Raw genomic sequence first — 19,001 nt, 5'->3', positions numbered from 1 at the left:
CCCCCCGCCCAATATCATATGCTTTACTGAGATAGGGGTTGCTGCAGCCCTCTGGGCAGTTGGGGGATAGAGCCTGGAGCTCCCAGAGCCGCCTTCATGTACCCCACCATGCCATTCATATATTTCCAAAATCTGAGGTGTGAAAAAAATGTGAATCACCGCTACAGGATTCTATCTGGTAGGATTTCAGAATCTATCTCAAATGTTAACTACTTCCTGATTCCCCTCCTCACCCTACTTGAATTATCGAAAAAAACAATTTATAGAGTGCAGTCATTATGAAGCTCCTCGAACCCTAACCTCATATGATGGAACCTTACATTGCAAGTAGCCTGGCATTCTTATTCCCCATTTAACAAATGAGAAGGTAGAGATACAGAGAGATAAAGTGCTTTGTTCAGGGGCATACAGCAGGGACATGATCCCAGAGCTCTCTGACACCAAAACATGTGATTTCAAGTACCCTGTGCCTGAGTGTGCTTAATAGTAAGTGAAGGAGATCATAACCTTCCAACCAAACCCGTAGTGCTTTTGTTTATTAGAATTAATCACTGCCTCCCACACCAGTTTAGCATTTATAGCTGGGCCTCTGCATTGGTGAATTGAACCCAACCATGGGTAGAAAATATTCCAGAGAAAAAGCTACACTGTTGCTGATGTGTACTTAATAGGCCTAGGATGGTTGCCTCTGCACTAAACATGCACAGACTTTTTTTTCTTGTTATTATTCCTTAATACAATATAACAACTGTTTACATAGTATTACATTGTATTAGGTATTAGAAGTCTAAGATGATTTAAAGTATGTGGGAGGATGCGCTTAGGTTATATGCAAATACTATACCATTTTATAGAGGGGACTTGAGCATCGGTGGATTTTGGCATGGATTTTGGCATTCGAGCAGGCGGTTGGGAGGCTGGGGGGAAGACATGGAACCAATCCTCCTTGGATACCAAGGGCCTCCTGTATTTCATCCTGACTAGTTATGTTTTCTTCACTAGATTGTGTTTTGAGAGAGAAACTAGGCCTCTTGTTTCTTTGTAACGCCTATAGCATTTAGCAATGGTGCCTGTAACAGTTAAAAAACAGGTTAGGAGTTCAATCGTGGTCTCTTTGACATCGTTTTCATGGTTGAGTAAAGGATCCAAATAGCACTAATACAACTTTCTGGGATGATAAAAATGTTTTATATTTGCTCTGTCCAGCAAGGTAGCCACTTGCCACAGTGGCTGTTGAGCACTTGAAATGTGTGACTAAGGAAGTAAAGTTTTAAATATCTAATAAAAAATTTAGTTCCTGAGCTTTACAAGCCACAATTCAGTTGTTCACTCATGTGGCCAGTGGCTACCATATTGGACAGTACAGAGTTAGAGGATGCTCTTTCCAGCATCAGAATACAGCGTCCTAATACCCATGCTTCCTTCTTGAATTGGCAATGTCCCCCCTCTAAAGTGGAAAAGATTTTGTGCCCTAGTGTTCAAATTGATCAGCCCCTTAGGTTCTAGCCCACCCTGAGTCTTTAAAAGTAGACATTTATATCTATGGTCAAATCATTTTCCCTAAAGTATTTACAGACTGTCTCTGGGTTGCCTTCAAAATATTTACGAGACTTAACAAAAATTACCTTTTCTTGCTTAAATACTACCTCTATTCCTGCTGTGTTATTTTCTTTCCATTTTCTAGGAATAATTCTTTATTCTTTTGGGCCCTGTTTTAGATAGAACTCCCATCTTTATGGAGCAGTTTGGTGTAAAATGCTCTTAGATGAATATTTTTTAGTAATGTTTTTGTATCTTGGCCTGAATGCAGATAAATAGGCCTTTTTTTCCCCAAAGTTACTTTTCTAGATATCAAAACCAGCCAAATAAATGAAAATTTTTGGTCTAGCTAGTTATTTAAACTTGGCTCAATAACTATTTCAGCCAATTTGGAATGGGCATAGGTAGGGTGTAAAAAGATCTGTTATATGAGCATGTTGTCATACTGGAAAGACATCTAAACAAGTGAGCTGTCACCTGGGGCTGGAGTGGAGGGTGTGTGTGTTGTATGCATTATGACTGTGTTCAAATACTCGAGGGCTTTGTCGTATTACCTTTACACACTTGATGCTTATGTTGACTATTCAGAGTGCTGGATGTGGAGAGATAAAAATTTTATCCTAAATAAACCCCCATTACTAAGTTTGAGGATGATGACAATTAATTGGCCTTGTAGATAGTGAAAACCTTGGCTCTCTGGCCTCTTAGTGTCTTATTTGTAATACTTAAAAATGTATCAGGTTTTGAATGTCCAAATTGACATTTTTTAAAATGGTTTTTTTTTTATGTAAAGTACGTGGAATTTATAAAGCTTCATTTACTCAAATCTGCTTTGTTGAAGTTCTGTTTTGCCTTTTTTTTTTTTTTTAATTGGGGAGCAGCTATGGTTATTGGTTATACATTGCTTTCCTGCTACAATGGCATTGTCGACTCTTTTTAGGGAGAGCACAGCTCACAGTGGCCCATGCGGAGATCGAATAGGTAACCTTGGTGCTGTCAGCACCACCCTCTAACCAACTGAGCTTACTGGTCACCCCTGTTTTACTTTTGAATCTATTAACTTTCATGGCATTATAGACTTGGTAGTTTTTTACTTGCAGCATCCCAGAATAAGGTTTGCTTTAAAAAAAAGCCTTTTGCCGTAATCATACCTTTGTGGCAACATAACTGCAGGTTTTTAATGTTCTCATCATTTGGCTATCAAAATTATATTATTACCGGAAGGTTAATACAATTCAGGGTACCCATATTTAATTTTATGAACTAGTTAAGTCATCGGTTTAAACTATAATGTGCTTTAAAAATCTTGTTTTTAACTTGGGTTACTCTTTTGTAGCTACATTTAAAAATGTCAGTACTTATGCCTGCTTGTCAAAATTTATACATGCTGTGTGCATTTCAAAAGAAACAAGGGGTTTCTGAGAGAAATGGAGTAAGGACTAGTTATTCAAGTGTGTAAAGGTTGACCTAGGGCTTGCTTGAGTTTTTCAGGTACTTTGGCATTGGAGAAAACTTATTCAGTGTTTTGAACTACTGGCTGTGTTCTTATTTATTTCTTTTAGGACAAAACTGGGACCAAAAATTGTAGTGATGTAACTTTACGGTTGAGAAGTTATGTGCATAGAAGCCAGGAAATTCAGTAATGTTCCCCCAAGCAACTGTAACTCAGACATATTGCATGAGGTTTTTATGGTTTAAAATATGATACCATATAGAATAATAGGAAATGATACATTTAGTATGTATAAAAGAGAAGAATTATGGTTTTTATGGGAGTCATAATTTTGTATATCCAGATTTCAGACATGTGTAAATTTTCAGTAATAATGTAGCATTAATACATATTTGTATTTGAGATAAATATCCACTGGTGCATCTAGCGATTCCTCTGGATTGTAGAATTGATGTCGTTGATTGATTATGGATATTGGAATGTTCAAAGAAAAATTTTTAGTCTAGGAGCGTCAATTACAAGAATCTATTTTAAAATTAGAACCTAACTCAGTCTTTCATTCTGCAGTATTTGATAATTTACAGTGAGTTAGAAATGTTCATCTTGGCAATAGAATAAATGAAAATCTTGGTATTAACATATTGTGGAGAATATTGACTGCTTATCTTTTAGTAATTTTAGATTGCCTTCATCTTTACCACTAATTAATTAACCCTGGTTAAAATAACACAGAAATGATGATGACCTATTCTTGTTTTGTTTTTTTATAAAAATTGTGTTCTCAAACTTCTTTTGTTAAAGATGTTGAAGAGTTCCTTAAGTTGTTTTTCAAGCGTATAGCAGCCTTGATCTCAAGTAGATCATACTTGTCTTAAAAATTTTGGGGGGAGTAGCTTAGGGCAAAAGAATTGTGAATTGAGAATTTCCTTGGTGTAAGTTAAATTATCTTCTTTTCTTTTTTTCCAGCCAAATCAAATAGGAAGCTTACTTTTTTATACTTAGCAAATGATGTCATCCAAAACAGTAAGCGGAAAGGACCTGAGTTCACTAGAGAATTTGAATCTGTCCTTGTGGATGCTTTTTCTCATGTTGCCAGGTATGTTTCCCCTTTTTTCATTCTGTTTTGTTTTTAAATGCATTACCTTTCCTCCTTTTTGTTCTTTCCTTTTCCAAGATAGCCTTTGTGAACGTACTTTACAGAGATTGGTGGAGAGGCCAAATTACAGTTGTATGTTTTGCTGGGCCCTTAGAAACTCTCTCAGATGTGTAAACATTGTGATACATTGAAGAGATCTAGCACCTGAAGTACATCTTTTTCCCTAGATGTATTCATTTATTGAATTCATTTCTTGAACATGGTATTTTTCTTCTTTTGGTTGAATAGCCTCATTAGCTTATGGTAAAAAAACACAGTCAAGTGGTACAAGGGAACCTTCCAGTAACAAAACCTTAATTAGCAAGAAATTCGTTGCTTATGCATTCATTTTTACTTACTTCCTTCTGGATGTTTACATGTCTCGTTTACTAGAAATAGTCATTACTGTAACTGCAAAGGTAATTACTAGTGTGGAAAGTAGATGTTTGCTCTGGCTGTATCGTATGAAGTCTTGGTCACTATCGTGTTTTGTAACAGCACTGGAGCATAGAGCATACATGCAGCTAATATCACAGAAAACGTAACATTGATTAGAAGTTTTATAAATTATTCTTATTATTTAAAAACAAACTGCTTTTCTGTAGACATAAGCTGCTCAGGGGGAGCAGAGAAAGACTAGTTTATACATTACTAAGTAGACATAAAAATAAACATCTTCTTTTGCAAAAGGAAATTGAGAAAGGCACAAAGGAGACTAGTGGGTTAAATAAAATCTGTTCTAGGGTCTAAAGTGTAAGTGAAAGGTCTTAAATGTGAAAATATGTCTGGCATTCCATGAAAGATTTGAAACATTCAAAGGAACAAAATGAGAAATCCTAAAGAAAGAAATGACATCTAGCTTACTAAAGATGGAGAAAAAGATTTTTTGATTGTCCACTGCATAGTTTGCTCTTTCTTTTGGTGAACACAGACACTGAAGAAGCAGAATGCGTTATGAACTTGAATAAATACTGACTACTCATCACAGAGAATAAGCTTAGAACAGGGGTTGGCAAACTGCGGCTCGCAAGCCACATGTGGCTCTTTGGGTACGTTCCATCTCAAAAGTTTGCCAACCCCTGGAAGAGCCAATCCTGTCCCTCACAACAATTTAAAAATTATTTGAGAGCCATAAATATATTTTTACAAATAAGGAAAATTTTAAGTAATATTATAAATGAAACTATGATAGTTTTATTTTTATTTTCAATTTTTCTTCAAAGCCACATGTACGTCCCCAAACAGCTGCATATGGCTTGCAAGCCGCAGTTGGCCGATCCCTGGCAGCTCTTCCGCCTCAAAAGTTTGCCGAGCCCTGGCTTAGAACAAATTACTAGAGTAGCTGTCTGAAATCAGAGACAGGCATTTTCTTGTTTTGAGGACATTTAGTTCAGTTTCTTAGATGTTGGCTGTAGTTCTGCCTCCAGCACTGAGTGACTTTATAGATGTGTCCCTTAGCTGATTGAGCCCAAGTTTCTTAATTGGTTAAAAGGGGATGATGACACCACCTATCTCAGAGTTGTTGTGAGACTAAAGTAAAATAGTATGTTTGAAAGTATATAGGACAGTGAGCACAGTGACCGATCCACAGTCTTTGCTCCTTCTTGGGAATATACTGAATTATAAACTGTGAAGAGAAAGACCATTTCTGTTGTGGTTTTTGCTGTATCCCAAGCACCTGGTGAAGCATGTGGCATGGAGCTGCTGGGTTACAGAGCTTTAGGGAACACCATGTGAATGGGCGGTGTCCCAGGAGCTGGGCAGCATTGTGGTCTCTGCCCTGGCACAGAGCAATTCAGTCACTATTCGATGAATAAGGTAATTAATTCAGGGTATAGGAAGTTGACTGAAATAGTTTCCTGTAGTGCTAGTAAATACAGTGTTTTTATTTAAAAATTGAACAATAATTGTTCGCTGCACCAAAACCAGAAAAGGGTAAGTAGAAAGAGATGGGGGAAGGGGGATGGGAATACCAGGATTGAGAATTCCTTTTATACTTGGTAACATCCTAAAACCTAGCTAGGAGGAACTGTAAAAAGGCCTTGGCAGAGCCTGTGGCATTGTGGGGAAAATAAATCTGGTCCTTTTTAATTTAAAAAAAAACTTAACCTTCATTCATTCATTCATTCTTTTTTTTTTTTTTTTTTTTTTAAGCTGAGCCATCCTGTCACCTGTTGGCAGCTCAGCAGCTGCTCAGCTCGGGCCGGGACTCAAACCGCTGTTGCTCAGAGCTCAAACTCTTGAGCGAGCTCTTAACCAACTGAGCCACTCGGCCGGCCCTCATTCATTCATTCTTTTTCGTTCTTTTCTTTCCTTTTTTTGAGTTCTTCTAGTTCTTTTAACACCCTTTGTGGGTATTATATTTGGGATCCCCATGTTTCCGTACCCCTCCCCCACCACTGTTAAAACAGAAAGACCCGTCACTCTGCCTAATCAATAGTAAGAAGTGCTCTCTGTATGGTTTTCCTGTGGCCAGTTGGTGGGCAAAGCTAGGTGACCTGTTAATATTGACCAAAGTTGATTAGTAATCTCTTTATGATAATTTCCTACCTCCTCCCTCATTCTGCCCCAAACCAAACTTCTCAAGTCAGAGAAAGCTGCCAAGCTCATAGGGTAGATTTAATTTGAATAGCAGTTTAATTAACCAGACTGAACTTTTTTCCCACACGATGCCTTCTTGTTTTCTTCCCAGTTTGGAGATAGTTGTGCCCCTCATTTTTCATTCAACATGTATTTGAGTGCCCTCCATGTGCCAAGAACTGATCCATACAATAGGGAGCAGCCGTGAATACAGCAGACAAGGACAAATAAATGAACAAGATACTTTCAAATAGTGTAAAATGTGGACATATAAAATAGAATGACATCCTGGAGTGGGACCTCTTCTGGTATGGTGAAGGAAGGCATCTCTCAGGAAATGACTTTTGAGGTGATCAGGTGAAGCAGGAACAGCTGTTAAGAGCTTCAGGTAGAGGTAATCTTGGCATGTTAAGAGGATCAGCATGAAGGCCAGTGTGGTGAGAACACGGTGAGCAAAGGGAAAGGGGGCATCCAGATAAGATCAGAAAGGTAGGCAGGTGCCAGTCACACATGCCTTGCAAGCCTTGGAAGAGAGGATTTTGCTCTGATGGGATGTGAGTGAAGGGTTTTAAGCAGGGGAATAATACTGTTAAAAGATCCCTCTGGCTTGGTTTGGGGAATGGGCTATCAAGTCCCAACGGAGGGGCAGGGACATTAGTTTGGAGGGTATTGCTTTAGCAGAGACTAGTGACATCAGCTAGGACTCAGAAGCAGTGAGAAGATAATATTGGGCTGTCGGAAAAGTCATGGCGTATTTTTCCGTTTTTCATTGCAAAAATGCGTCATGACTTTCCCGACAACCCAATAGCTTCTGTTTATTGAATTTACTTATTTACTTTGTGGATAGATTTCCCGCCCCACTCCCCCACCCCCCAATGTAAAACTGATAGGATTTATGGGAATTGTGTGGGAGCTGGTAGTAAGGGAAAAGAGAAATCAAAGATGATTTCTAGGCTTTTGACATAAGTGGATGGCCAACGGTGCCCTTTACTGAGATGAGGTTTGCGGGGGTGGGGGGGTGAATACGGTAGAGGAAATCAAGAGTTTTGTTTTGGCTGTGTTAAGTTTGAGATGGCTAGTAGACATTCCAAGGGGCGATCCAGATGCGCAGATGGATAAAATACTGGCAGACCTCGTTTTATTGTGCTTAGCATTATTGTGCTTCACAGATGTTGCCTTTTTTACAAATTGAAAGCAAGACCCTCCATGAGCAAAAAGATTATGGCTTCCTTTATTGAGATACTCGCTTTATTGCGGTGGTTTGAAACCAAACTTGTAATATTTCCAAAGTATGCCTGTAGTCTGAAGCTCAGTCGGAAATTAATTTCTGGAGACATAAATTTGGAGTTAGCACCATATGCATGTTTATTTACCGTTGTGTTATGGGTCCCCAAGACCACGCCCAGGTTTAGTGACTTGCTAGGAGAACTCAAAGACTTAGTATATAGTTGTACTTATGGCTCTGAGTCATTACAGCAAAATCAGTGAAGGGAAAAAGGTGCATGGGAGGAAGTCAGGCATAAGCTTCCAAGAGTCCTCTCACAGTAGAGTTACTTCAAGACCTACTTAATTCTGCCAGTATTGAGTTATGGCAACAGGTGTGAAATGTATACCTGGGAAGCTCATTAGAGACTCAGTGCCCAGGGTTTTGATTAGGGTTGGCCACTGGCATCCTCTGCCAAAATTCCAGACTCCTAGAAAGAAAGCAGGTGTTCAGCATAAGCCTTATGCACAAACAGTTTAGGCACAGTCAAACACCCTTATCAGGTGGCAGGAGCACTCCTGAAACCCAAGCTCCCAGATGCCCGCCAAGGGCCAACCTTGTAAGCAGGCCTTTCTAAGGGTAGCTGTTCCAGGCTTGCTCTGGTAACTCTTTTCTATCCACTTACGAAGGAACATTTCTGCTCCAACTATACATGAGATGCTCTTGAAAGCGTTGGAGATACTTAGAAAGAATTCCTGCCCTTAGTAGGCTGCCGTAGACCTACTGTACATGGGATAAGACAGAAACACAGAAATTAACAGTGGTTGTACAACGAAGTGCTGTTAAAACTGCAAAGGAAGAAATGCCCCACCCCCCACCCCCCAGCTGGCTTGGCAAGGCATCCAGCCAACACTCCAAGCGCAGTCATATGTGTGTATAATACACGCTCTTCACTTTTTAAATGAATTTTGCAGTGATTGAATTTATAATTAATCAGAATTTAAATACATATTAAGTTGTGTTCAACATAATAAATTATGTACGTAATTATCATTTTGCAAGTTTATTCTTCGATAAGTGACAACGATTTTTTTGGTGTTTTTTCACTTAAAAGATTTCTCAATTTAGACTGGAGTTAGTGCAACCTGACAAGATAGCTCCTTCTATTGTAAAACTGCTTTATTGTTTCAGTTGTGTCTAGCTAGGTGCTGACATGACTTCCCAGTGTGTTGGAGCAACTTAATGACAAAACCTCATCAGTCGGAAGATTTCTTGACTTGTTATCTGTTGTTATCTGTAACTTTGAAACTTATCTGGCAAACCTTGACTTTAGAGTGTTCAAAGAATTAGCTTATCCTGGTTAAGTACATTCACCAATTAACCTAGAGCCCCCTTTTGGCTTTAGCTTTTCATGGTGAAAGTCTTTGGAAAATGTCTTTAGGTTATAACAGGTTTGAGCATCAGTTTCTATTGTATAGTAATATGGCTGAAACTGTATTGAAACCTTAAGTCTTAAGTCTTAATTGAGTCCCAAATGTCCCCAGGGATGGTGGGTGGGTGGGTAGGTGTTGTGCCCCTCCCCTTCCTTCTAACTAAATCCTAGATAAGAATTGGTTGTCATGATTGGTTTCTCTTTCTTTTAAGTGAAGGGAGAATTTTCAGAGAACAGATTTTGTGTTAAAAGTACCAACCAGCTAATTAAGCTCTGATTAGTTGTGACTTGGTTAAAATGACTGTTTTTCTAAACCATAAATTCGATCACATTTGGGACTTGCTTTTGCCTTCAGGATAAAGGCCACACACTTAAGAAGGCATTCAGGACCCGCTAAAATCTAATTCCACTCTGTCCCTCCAGATTCTTTGGCTGTTTCTACACATTCCCCATACACTTAAGCACTTAAGCCACCTGAGTCATTCACAATGTCTCCCTTTTCACTTTGTTCTTGTTTGGGGGTTCCACTCAACAGAGAGGAGATGGCATGAGCAAAGGCCCATGCACAAGCGGTTGCAAGTTCTGAGTAGAAAATAAGCATGGTCCAGCGTTGCTAGAATGTGAAGCCCCAGGCAGGGTGTGGAAAGGTGAGCAGCTGCTGGGCCAAGCCCTAGAAGTCAGGGCCAAATCCTGTGTATTCCAAGCACAGTACAGATTTCATAAACTTCAGTGAGTGAGCGGGTGAGTGCTTATCTGGTTGTCTGACATGAATGACCTTGATGTAGTAAGGTGATTGCTGAAAGTTAACTTTCAGCAATTGTATGGCTTACTGAAACCTATTTTAAAATGTTTCAAAAAAGATTACAATTAGACAAATATCATGCTTGTTCTAGGGCGAATAGCAGTGGGGGGAAGAAGACAGATCCCTGTCCTTGTGGAAATGGCATTCAAATGGAAAGAATGTAAGCAAGTAACTACAGAGCATATCAGAAGATAAATTGTGTGGAGAAAAATTAAGTAGGGGTTGGGGGTGTAATTTTAAATGGGGACGTTAGGGGAAGACTCACTGAAAAGGTGCTGTGTGAGTAAACACACACCTGGAAGAGGAAAGCCAGTGAGCCTTGCCACCATCTCGGGAAATGTGGTTCCAGGCAAAGCGAACGTCAAGTGCAAAGGCCCTGAGGCAGGAGGGCGGGCCCTGGTAGCTGTAGTGCCAGGAGGAGGGGAGGCCAGAGAAGTAACGGACTGGGTAGAGAATGGCTTCCTAAGGACTTTCACTTTTATTCTGAAGGAGAACAGGAAGACCTGTTGGAAGTTTTGAGCAAGAGTGACATGATCTGCCTTAACACAACAGCTCGACTTATATTTTTAAAGCTGTAGAATAGGTTGTAGGATGACCAGGGTGGAGGAAGGAGACCAGTAATGAGGCTATTGTAGAAATCAGGCAGAAGGTGATAGTGGCTTGGACCAGGCTGAGAGCAGAGGAAGCAGTCAGCAGTATGTTGTTTCTAGGTACAGTTTGAAGGTGGAGTAAAAGTGTTTTATCACAAATTCCAAATAATTAGGTCGTATCTTTATGTTTTGTTAACTATTTAAGTGGAAAAATTTTTTCCTCACCTCTGACTAAAAGAAAAAGGTTTAACAACAACAAGAAATGAATTTGTATGTGCCCTGGTTTGGTACTTTAACCCCAGTTCGGTGAAATTTGCCACTAATAATTCGTAAGTAATACAGTTGGACCAGATTAAGCCAAAACCTCACCTCACCTTAAGCGTTAACATAAGTTTTAGAAAAATGCTGTCAGGACTGAGGGTGGATGAAATTCCCACCTCAGTTGATTTGGGATGGTTTCTTCTTGACGTTCCTATTAAAGATATTGACTTAGATACTAAGATGTCAGGCTGTCCCCTTCTTGTTTGAAGTCAGTCAGTGTAAGATAATTGACATCCAGACAGCTTTACAAACTAGAAAAATTCGCAGTAGCTAGTGAATAGATGGTGAGGGAATTTCAGTTGTTTTCATTTCGGAAAGCCTTCCCCCACCCTTGCACTTGCTGTCTGACATTTTTAGGTAAGCCTAAACACTGAGTGCTGATTATAGTCACATCATACTCTGTTTCAAGAGTGTAATATGTCAGGAAAAAAAACTGTATAAATTACTAAGGACTGTAGTATTTGCTCAGTGTGTGGTAAGATTATCTGTTAGACATCTTTATATGAACATGGAATACAGACCTAGCCCAGAATTAAAATAATTATCAAGTAGCTCAGTTCAAGTTGAGATCAGTCTTGGCATATATGTGTGTATGATTGTATTGATACATGTAGAGGCATTCGTGTGTTAGCATTGATGTGTTGTAGTGAATTTATTCCCCATTTAAAATATTTGGCTTAAAAAAATTTTTCTATCCTTAAAAGTTTAGTTTCCAGCATGTGTGGCACTAGATTCCGATTAATGTCTTCTTAAAAAGCAAGCTGTCACAATGGAACGGGTCAATTTTTGATAATTCTCTGTCTGTAAAAATCACTCATTGGCTTTTTACCTCATTTTCCCCATCTTTCAAAGGGGATAAAAGACACCAATTATTTCTATCATGTAATCCCTCTCTCTCCCCTACAGAATGTAGATTCTGGTCAAGTTTTGGGTACCTGTTCACCACAATATGTACCTCACTCTCTCTTCTGTTTTTAAATGTGTAAATCATTTAGTCAGTTGTTGATTTTTTTTTTAAGTAGATCTGTCCTAATTAAAAACAAAAAATCTTAAGCTTATATATATTTTTTCGTCTTTTCTGGGCAGAGAGGCAGATGAAGGCTGTAAAAAACCTTTAGAAAGATTGCTGAACATCTGGCAAGAAAGAAGTGTGTATGGCGGCGAGTTCATACAGCAGCTGAAGCTGTCTATGGAGGACTCCAAGAGCCCTCCCCCCAAAGGTAGAAACATCACCACATGTTTACAGCTCTTGGTCTTTGCCTACTTTCGAATCAAATATGAAAAGCTGCAGTGGGGGTTGCTGTGAACCACCAGCGATTATATGATTCTTCAGAGAGAGATGATCATGAATGATGGTGAGAATTTATGTAGTGCTCGCAGCGTGTAAGCCTGGTTCTAGTATTCATGCTATTCATCATCTCACACCCTAACTTTTGCTCTGTGCTCTCCTTGGCTCTCTTCTGTGTTTCAGAGACTTTCCTTGTACAAGGGAAAGGAACAACCAAGTTGTGTAGAGTTGTGGGGAACTAGGAAGCACCCTGGACTAAGATTTTGTCCTAGCCCTGCCACTAATTACTGTAAGATCGTGGTCCCTTAGCCCTTTCAGAACGTGGTTCCATTAAACATTGATGCAGTTTTGGACCATGATTTGTCAGATTGCTGTCTAAAATTGATTTGGGGCTTTACTGAACCCAAAGATGTCCTTGGGAAGTGTATACGTACTGTTTGTGAATTTTACCAAGTCCTCCTTAAGAGCTTGCGTTAGTTTTTCCTTTAAAGAGAAGATCAAACATTATTTGGTTCTTTAACTTCTGGTTGGCATGACATGATTTTAAGCTACAGATCTGATCTAACTGCACACAGACTCGTTGCTGGGAGGATCGAGTCCAAGTACTTACACAATAGTATTTAGGACTTGTTATAATCTGAACTAGTTAACTTTTCCAGATTCTCCTGCCATTCCCCCATATACACCACATTATTGGGCCGTACCCAACAGTTTTGCCCCTGATGCTCCGTTGGTGCCTCTTCCTTTGCATCTGTTGTTAACTCTTCCCCAAATGTCCTTCTGCCCCTTTCACTGTGTGGTGAATTCTTTCTTCAAGGATGCTGCCCTCCTCCTGATATCTTCCCTAGCTCGTCTGGGCACGTGTAGCCATTCCCTTCATGTGCCTCAGGTATTTCTCACATGCCTCTGCTATAGAATATAACCATGATTAGTACACATGATAATAGCATCCATTCAGCAGTCCTTTACTATGTTCCTTCCATGACTCATCCAGGTCTGAGTTTATATGCATTTTAAGGTGGGGTGACTTTCCTGTGAAACTAGAGTTTAGAGGCTAAGAATGACAGGTGCTTTCAGACTGCAGGTTATTGCTGTTTTACCTGGAGTTGATAACCAACAATTTTGGGGTCACTCTGGGCGGTAACTCCTGAAAAGCAAGATATTTCGTACTTTGGCTTCTGGTGGTGTTTGCCTTGTATCCTTTGGAGTGTTCTGCAGTGTTGGGGAATTATCCAGCATTCTTTCCTTTACTCTGCCTTCGAGTTCATTGGTAAACTGTGCTGGTTTCTAAAAACACCTTTGGGCAAGCAGGAGAGTTATGAAAGACAATGTTAGAAGCTAAGTGTTGAATTTCAATTCAACAATCATTTGCCGGACATGTGCTTTTGAGTCAACAGCTATGCTAGGTGCTATAGGAAAGAGGGAGAGAGGAGAGAAATAGCTCTGCGCTCAGGGAGCAGTCAGACAAATGGGGGGATGTGTGGCTGTGGTAGATCTGAAAATACCTCAGCTGGGTTTCTGAGATTTTTTGTGTGTGTCTAGACATTAACAATAGAGGTAGCGTCCCTCTGTGATGAAGGATAATGCTGATTAAAGATAATTTCTTGTCTCTTCTGTAAAGATGAAAACACCTATCGAAGGTTCCAACGTGTGTATATTAGTCCAAGCTAACCCACTCTGTCTTCTCGCTGTCGTCTTTGGACTTGAGTTATCAGAATATTTTACCACAGACCTTTCAAAATATTGATGATTTCTCCAGAAGTTTATTTCCAAATTTGAATAGTCCTTTTATATTTCAGACTTGATTCGTGGATAATTCTTTGTTTTCAGACAGCTTTAAATTTTATCTTTGAAATAAAAATTTTCCTGTGGCACTTGGACAGTTCTTCTAACATCAGAACATGTGTGAGCTTAGGAATTTTGTTTTAGAACTGGAGACTTCTTGAGTTTATCTCCCCAGGCGCAAGACCCCAGGTATTCTAAAGGTGTCTCTCTTTTCTTAGGAACACTCACGCTTTTGCCCGACTGACTGGAACGCCATTATTTACTTGAGTCACACATGAATCACACAGCGTCCTATAGTTGTAGAGGGACTTAGAAAGGAAAGACAGATACAAAGGAAGTGGCATGTATTGAGCATCTATTAGGTACCAACCTCTCTGCTGACTGTTTTTCATGTTTATTTTAGATCCATACAACTACTCTATGAATTTGGTATTATTTTCATATTTCAGATGAGGATACTAAGGCTCAAAAGGATATAAATAATTTTGTCCAAATAGATATAATGAATGTGGAGAATTCAAACCCAGATCGATATGATTTTAAAGTCTATGTTCTTTATACTCTACTTTTACCTGAAAGCTCATGGATTCAATAGGCTTGAATTAAGGTATGAATTCATGAGCAGGCCACCCTTTCCTGGGCCTTAGTAGAGTTAGTTTAGCTATTCAGAGCAGGAGTATGAAATCAGACTTCCAGAGTGCAAATCCCAGCTCTCTTGACTTCCAGGCCGTGTGACCTTGGGCACAGCATTTGACCTTTATTCACTGTACATTATGGATATTAATAGTAATGCCTCATAGGGTTGTGAGGCTCACTTGAGATAATGTAGGTAAGATGTTATGAATCGAGCGATGATAGGACTTTAATTTGTCCTCCCCAGTTCTAGTGTCTGATATTCTGAGTTTCTAAATTTGAACCGGTAGCAAAAGTAGGAGGAGACTTATTAGTGTTTTCGGCTTTCTCAGATTTTGTGTAAGACTAGAAAGCATAGTGGTTAAGAGCACAAGTTCTAGGCCCAGCGTCCCCGGGTTCAAGGCCGGACCTGCCACTCAGTTCAAAGTTTCATGTGCTTTAAAAACTATTTTTCTTTATTTTGCAGGGAGGGAACAAAGAATGAGGGAGCTATATTGCAAACAATATTTCCTGATTCTTTTCTCATTATGAGAGTAATATAAAAATCTGTGGGTTTTTCCTTTTTTTTTTTTCACCCCAGAAAATTTCAAGTGCATTCTTTAGAATATCCAGCTTTATTAAGTAGATGACTGCATTCTGTACTGTGATTTGGGAACCTTCAGGCTACTTTTTTGCCTTAAAATTCACAGTCTGCCATGGTGTCTGAAATTCTACCACAGTTCAGGTCTCCGAAAGGCATACCATAAACACTTAGGGAACCAGGATTACTTGGAAGTTCACTGAGTAGAAGACCCTTTGAAGATGCGGACAGGTTGGAGGACAGAATAGATGGTGTACAAAATGAAGACCGCAGGATTTCAGCCCTCTGTAGTGTTGCCCTGCTTGCAAACAGTGGCTAAGTTAGAAAGGGAGTGTAAATGCTTTGGTCAGAAGCTAAATTGATAGTGGAAGGATGCTTTATCTTAAATTTAGACATAAGAATCAGACTGACAGATTTCCTCGGTTATTTTTAATGGCTGACTAGATTGAGCATTATGACGCTGGGCATCATAGCTGCTAACTTTGTACAGATGAGTCAGGGTAGAGTTTCCAGAGCAGGCTGTCCTGTTTGTGTAAAGGGGCGCAACGATAGCTGTTTCTGGCACAGCACCAAGGCTTTCCAAGCTCAGTGCTTCCTCTGCCTTGAAGATGCTTCAGACTCAAGTCTGTTGTCGCTTTCCTAGGTATTAGAGGGGGGTGTAAAGGAGTAAGACAGTGTTTCTATCCGAGTGGTAAGTGCCTGCCAGTGACCATGCGAAGTGGCAATGGCCAAGTGCTGTGGGCGGTAGAGGGAGATGATGACGACTGAGAGAGGGGGAGTACTCAAGATGATACCACCATTACCATGAATAAGAGTGTAGTCTAAATTGGCAAAGGAGCCACTAGAGGCAGAGAGACCAGTTGGGACAGTGGTCTGGACAAGGCATGTAAGGGGCAGATTGCTGGTAAGAGGCCATGGGACGGAGTAGAAAGAGGAGATGGGTAAGATAGTCCTCACACTGTGGAACCTGCTAGAAGGTGGGACTTGGGAGAAATCCTGGTCATCTCCATGGCATTGTACTTGGAAGATGCAGCCAGTGGAAGTATTCATAATGGAAATAGGTAGCTCAGGAAAGGAGGAGCCCACTGGGGGAAGTGATACATAATTCATTTCCAGCTGGTCCTCCAAGTGGATAGGTGAGAAGTGGAAAAGGAGGGTGGCAATGGTTACCTCCATTTACACCCTCTTCCATCAGAATGGCAAAGGACAGAAATGGCCCTAAAGTTATTTGCATCATTTTGATTTTAGCCTTGTGAGAGTCTCCAAGTGAGTGGCAGCACGAAGTGGTGAAAGGAAATCCAGGCAAGGAGGCAGATAACTGGCTGTAGGACCCAGACTTAGACTAATGAGCTCTCTTGACTTAGGACAGACTATAGCTTGGGCCTTGATAGTCTCATGAACAATGAGGTGAGGATAGCAAAGAGGCTTACCAAGGCTTTCCAGTGCCTAAATTCAGTGATTCTGAGTGCGCTGTGGTATTTAGTGATGTGCGGTTTTTATAATGTCTGTGAGAGCTCAAAAACTGAAGGACTCGAGTTGTATAATTTTTTTCTGCCTTCTTTAGTGTATTTAACAATTAGCTATTGAGCGCTCCTCTAGGTGTTTGGAAGTGAACAAAACAATAAAAAATTTTTTGTTCTTGTACTTCCATTCTTGTGTCCATTCCTCACATGGCCATTTTGATGCTGTAGTGACTAAATGTCTACGTGGGTCACACCACACACTACAGCTACTGTGGGCAAAGTACTGCTAGATGTTTCATATGTAAATTATATCCTAATAGATTTTGTTTTAAAAATTAGCAGTCCTTGCTTTGCATACTAGCACAGGACTGTAAAACTGGCCATGCAAGCTGAAACCACACAGTGATCTTAATAACCAATGGGGACATTTACAATTGTTCTGTGACTAACATATTTTGTCGGAGAATTCAAACCTCACTGTTGATTGCAAATGCATAGTGAAACAAAAAAGATAGTATAACTATCTAGCATTCTGTAACATAAAGTTAGAAACATTGACCATTAACATGTGTATTTCTTTCTAACAAACTTTTCAAGAGTGGTTTGAACAAAGCTTGCTTGTTTATATAAATTCAGATATGGAGCAAGTATCTTTTCTTAGTGAATTGTCATACCCCTTTCTAAGTTTGAGTCAGCTCCCAGCATTTTCTCCTTTGTGCTTTCAGTGTCATGAAAGTTCTCTGTGAGTTCCTTTAACATGAAGGTTTTTGTCAGCATCACTTTCTCTGGGACATTGTCGCCCTTTTCATCACAACAACTTTCTTCATTCATGTTAATAAGGTGGTCTTCCCTGAGTTCCTCTGGCTTGTCAAGAGTCTCTAGAAGGGCGTGGCGGTGCCCGTGTTCCCACAGCCAGCTGTTTCCCCTGCAATGCCATTGATGGTCTGTTTCGATTTCATTCCCAGCATTGTTTTAGCTGTAGTTTCCTTGTGGCTCTTTCATCTTTGTCAGTCAGTCCCCTATTTTGATTATTCGTTTTTATAAAATGTCGTGTGGATTTGATCACTGGGAGACACCACAACAATACTTTTCTGTCGGTGTGGGAACGGAATAACAGATGTGCGGTGACCAGTCACTGACCTAGAAAGAAGTGATGTGGTTGCCCATCATGATGCATTTTTCTTATTTACAGACTGATTTGTGGACTGAAATTAGTAGCGAAGCTTGTTCTTTATGCAGTTACTTGTAGTTAATATGCCATGGTAACCGAAATTTGAACTATGTTGGTGAGGAATTGTGTCGTTTAACCATGGTAATAAATCTGCATAATAAAACTGCAAAGTGAGGGCTGCCTGTATTGCACATGGGTTTGTTTTTTTTAGAACAGACAAAACATTAAGAAAAAATAAAACCCACGATACTGACTTGGCTTTCACATCAAACAGTTTAGTCAGTTAATGTGTAAGGTAGAAAACAGGAACTACATCCTTGGTTCTAGAAGAAAATATTTAATTAAGCAGGAAGCGTACATTCTGTGTATAACACAGAGTTCTGAGGCAGGAGCATGGTGACCCCTCATTTGACAAATGGGAGGATAATTGTGTGGCGCTGAGTAATTTGACGGCAGTGGAAAGAGCACAGATTTTGCAGTTATACCTTTAAAGGAGTTATTTAACTTCCCTGGGTCTTCATTTTCTCACCTGTAAAATGGAAATATTACACCTTAGAATTGTTGGAAGGATTAAATTATTGCAATGCCTGGCACATGTTAGGTGTCCAGTTGTTCCTTTACTTTCCAAACCTAAATTTATCATTTAGATTTATGTCCGACGGTTGTTTGGCATTTATTTTGTATTGTTCAATTTGATGCAAAAGAAATGATTTTGGAATTAACACATCTATCATAATTTAAAAGCATTAGCTACAGATAATTAAAAATGTAACCTGTTAGTCTCAAAAGTGGTTAATTTAAAAATGGAAACTTAAATAATTTTCCCAGTGATATCAATCATATTTCTCAATGATTACTTTTAATTTTAAGGTAATACTGTTTTGTTTTCAATGGGATAGTTTAAAGGCTATTTGTTTTTAGAGCTTTTGACGCAATTTTATTGATGGATTTCTTGCTACTGTTTATTTCCTGAACTTACCCTGGAAAGTGTAAAGAATCTCATTTATACACAGTATATTCTCTCT

General features: G+C 39.5%; 1 protein-coding gene across 3 annotated transcripts in view; it reads left to right on the top strand.

Moving 5' to 3' along the window:
- RPRD1B (regulation of nuclear pre-mRNA domain containing 1B) overlaps positions 1-19,001 on the top strand; it is a 50,137-nt gene that overhangs the window by 2,016 nt on the left and 29,120 nt on the right. For all 3 annotated transcript variants that reach the window (XM_019625079.1, XM_019625077.1, XM_019625078.1), the window contains exons 2-3: positions 3,959-4,088; positions 12,143-12,276. In XM_019625079.1, the coding sequence (XP_019480624.1) occupies positions 3,959-4,088; positions 12,143-12,276 (264 nt within the window). The remainder of the gene's footprint in view (positions 1-3,958; positions 4,089-12,142; positions 12,277-19,001) is intronic.

The sequence above is a fragment of the Hipposideros armiger genome, unplaced genomic scaffold, assembly GCF_001890085.2.
Source record: "Hipposideros armiger isolate ML-2016 unplaced genomic scaffold, ASM189008v1 scaffold_613, whole genome shotgun sequence".
Taxonomy (NCBI): Eukaryota; Metazoa; Chordata; class Mammalia; order Chiroptera; family Hipposideridae; genus Hipposideros; species Hipposideros armiger.
This window is presented reverse-complemented; position numbering and strand designations above follow the sequence as displayed.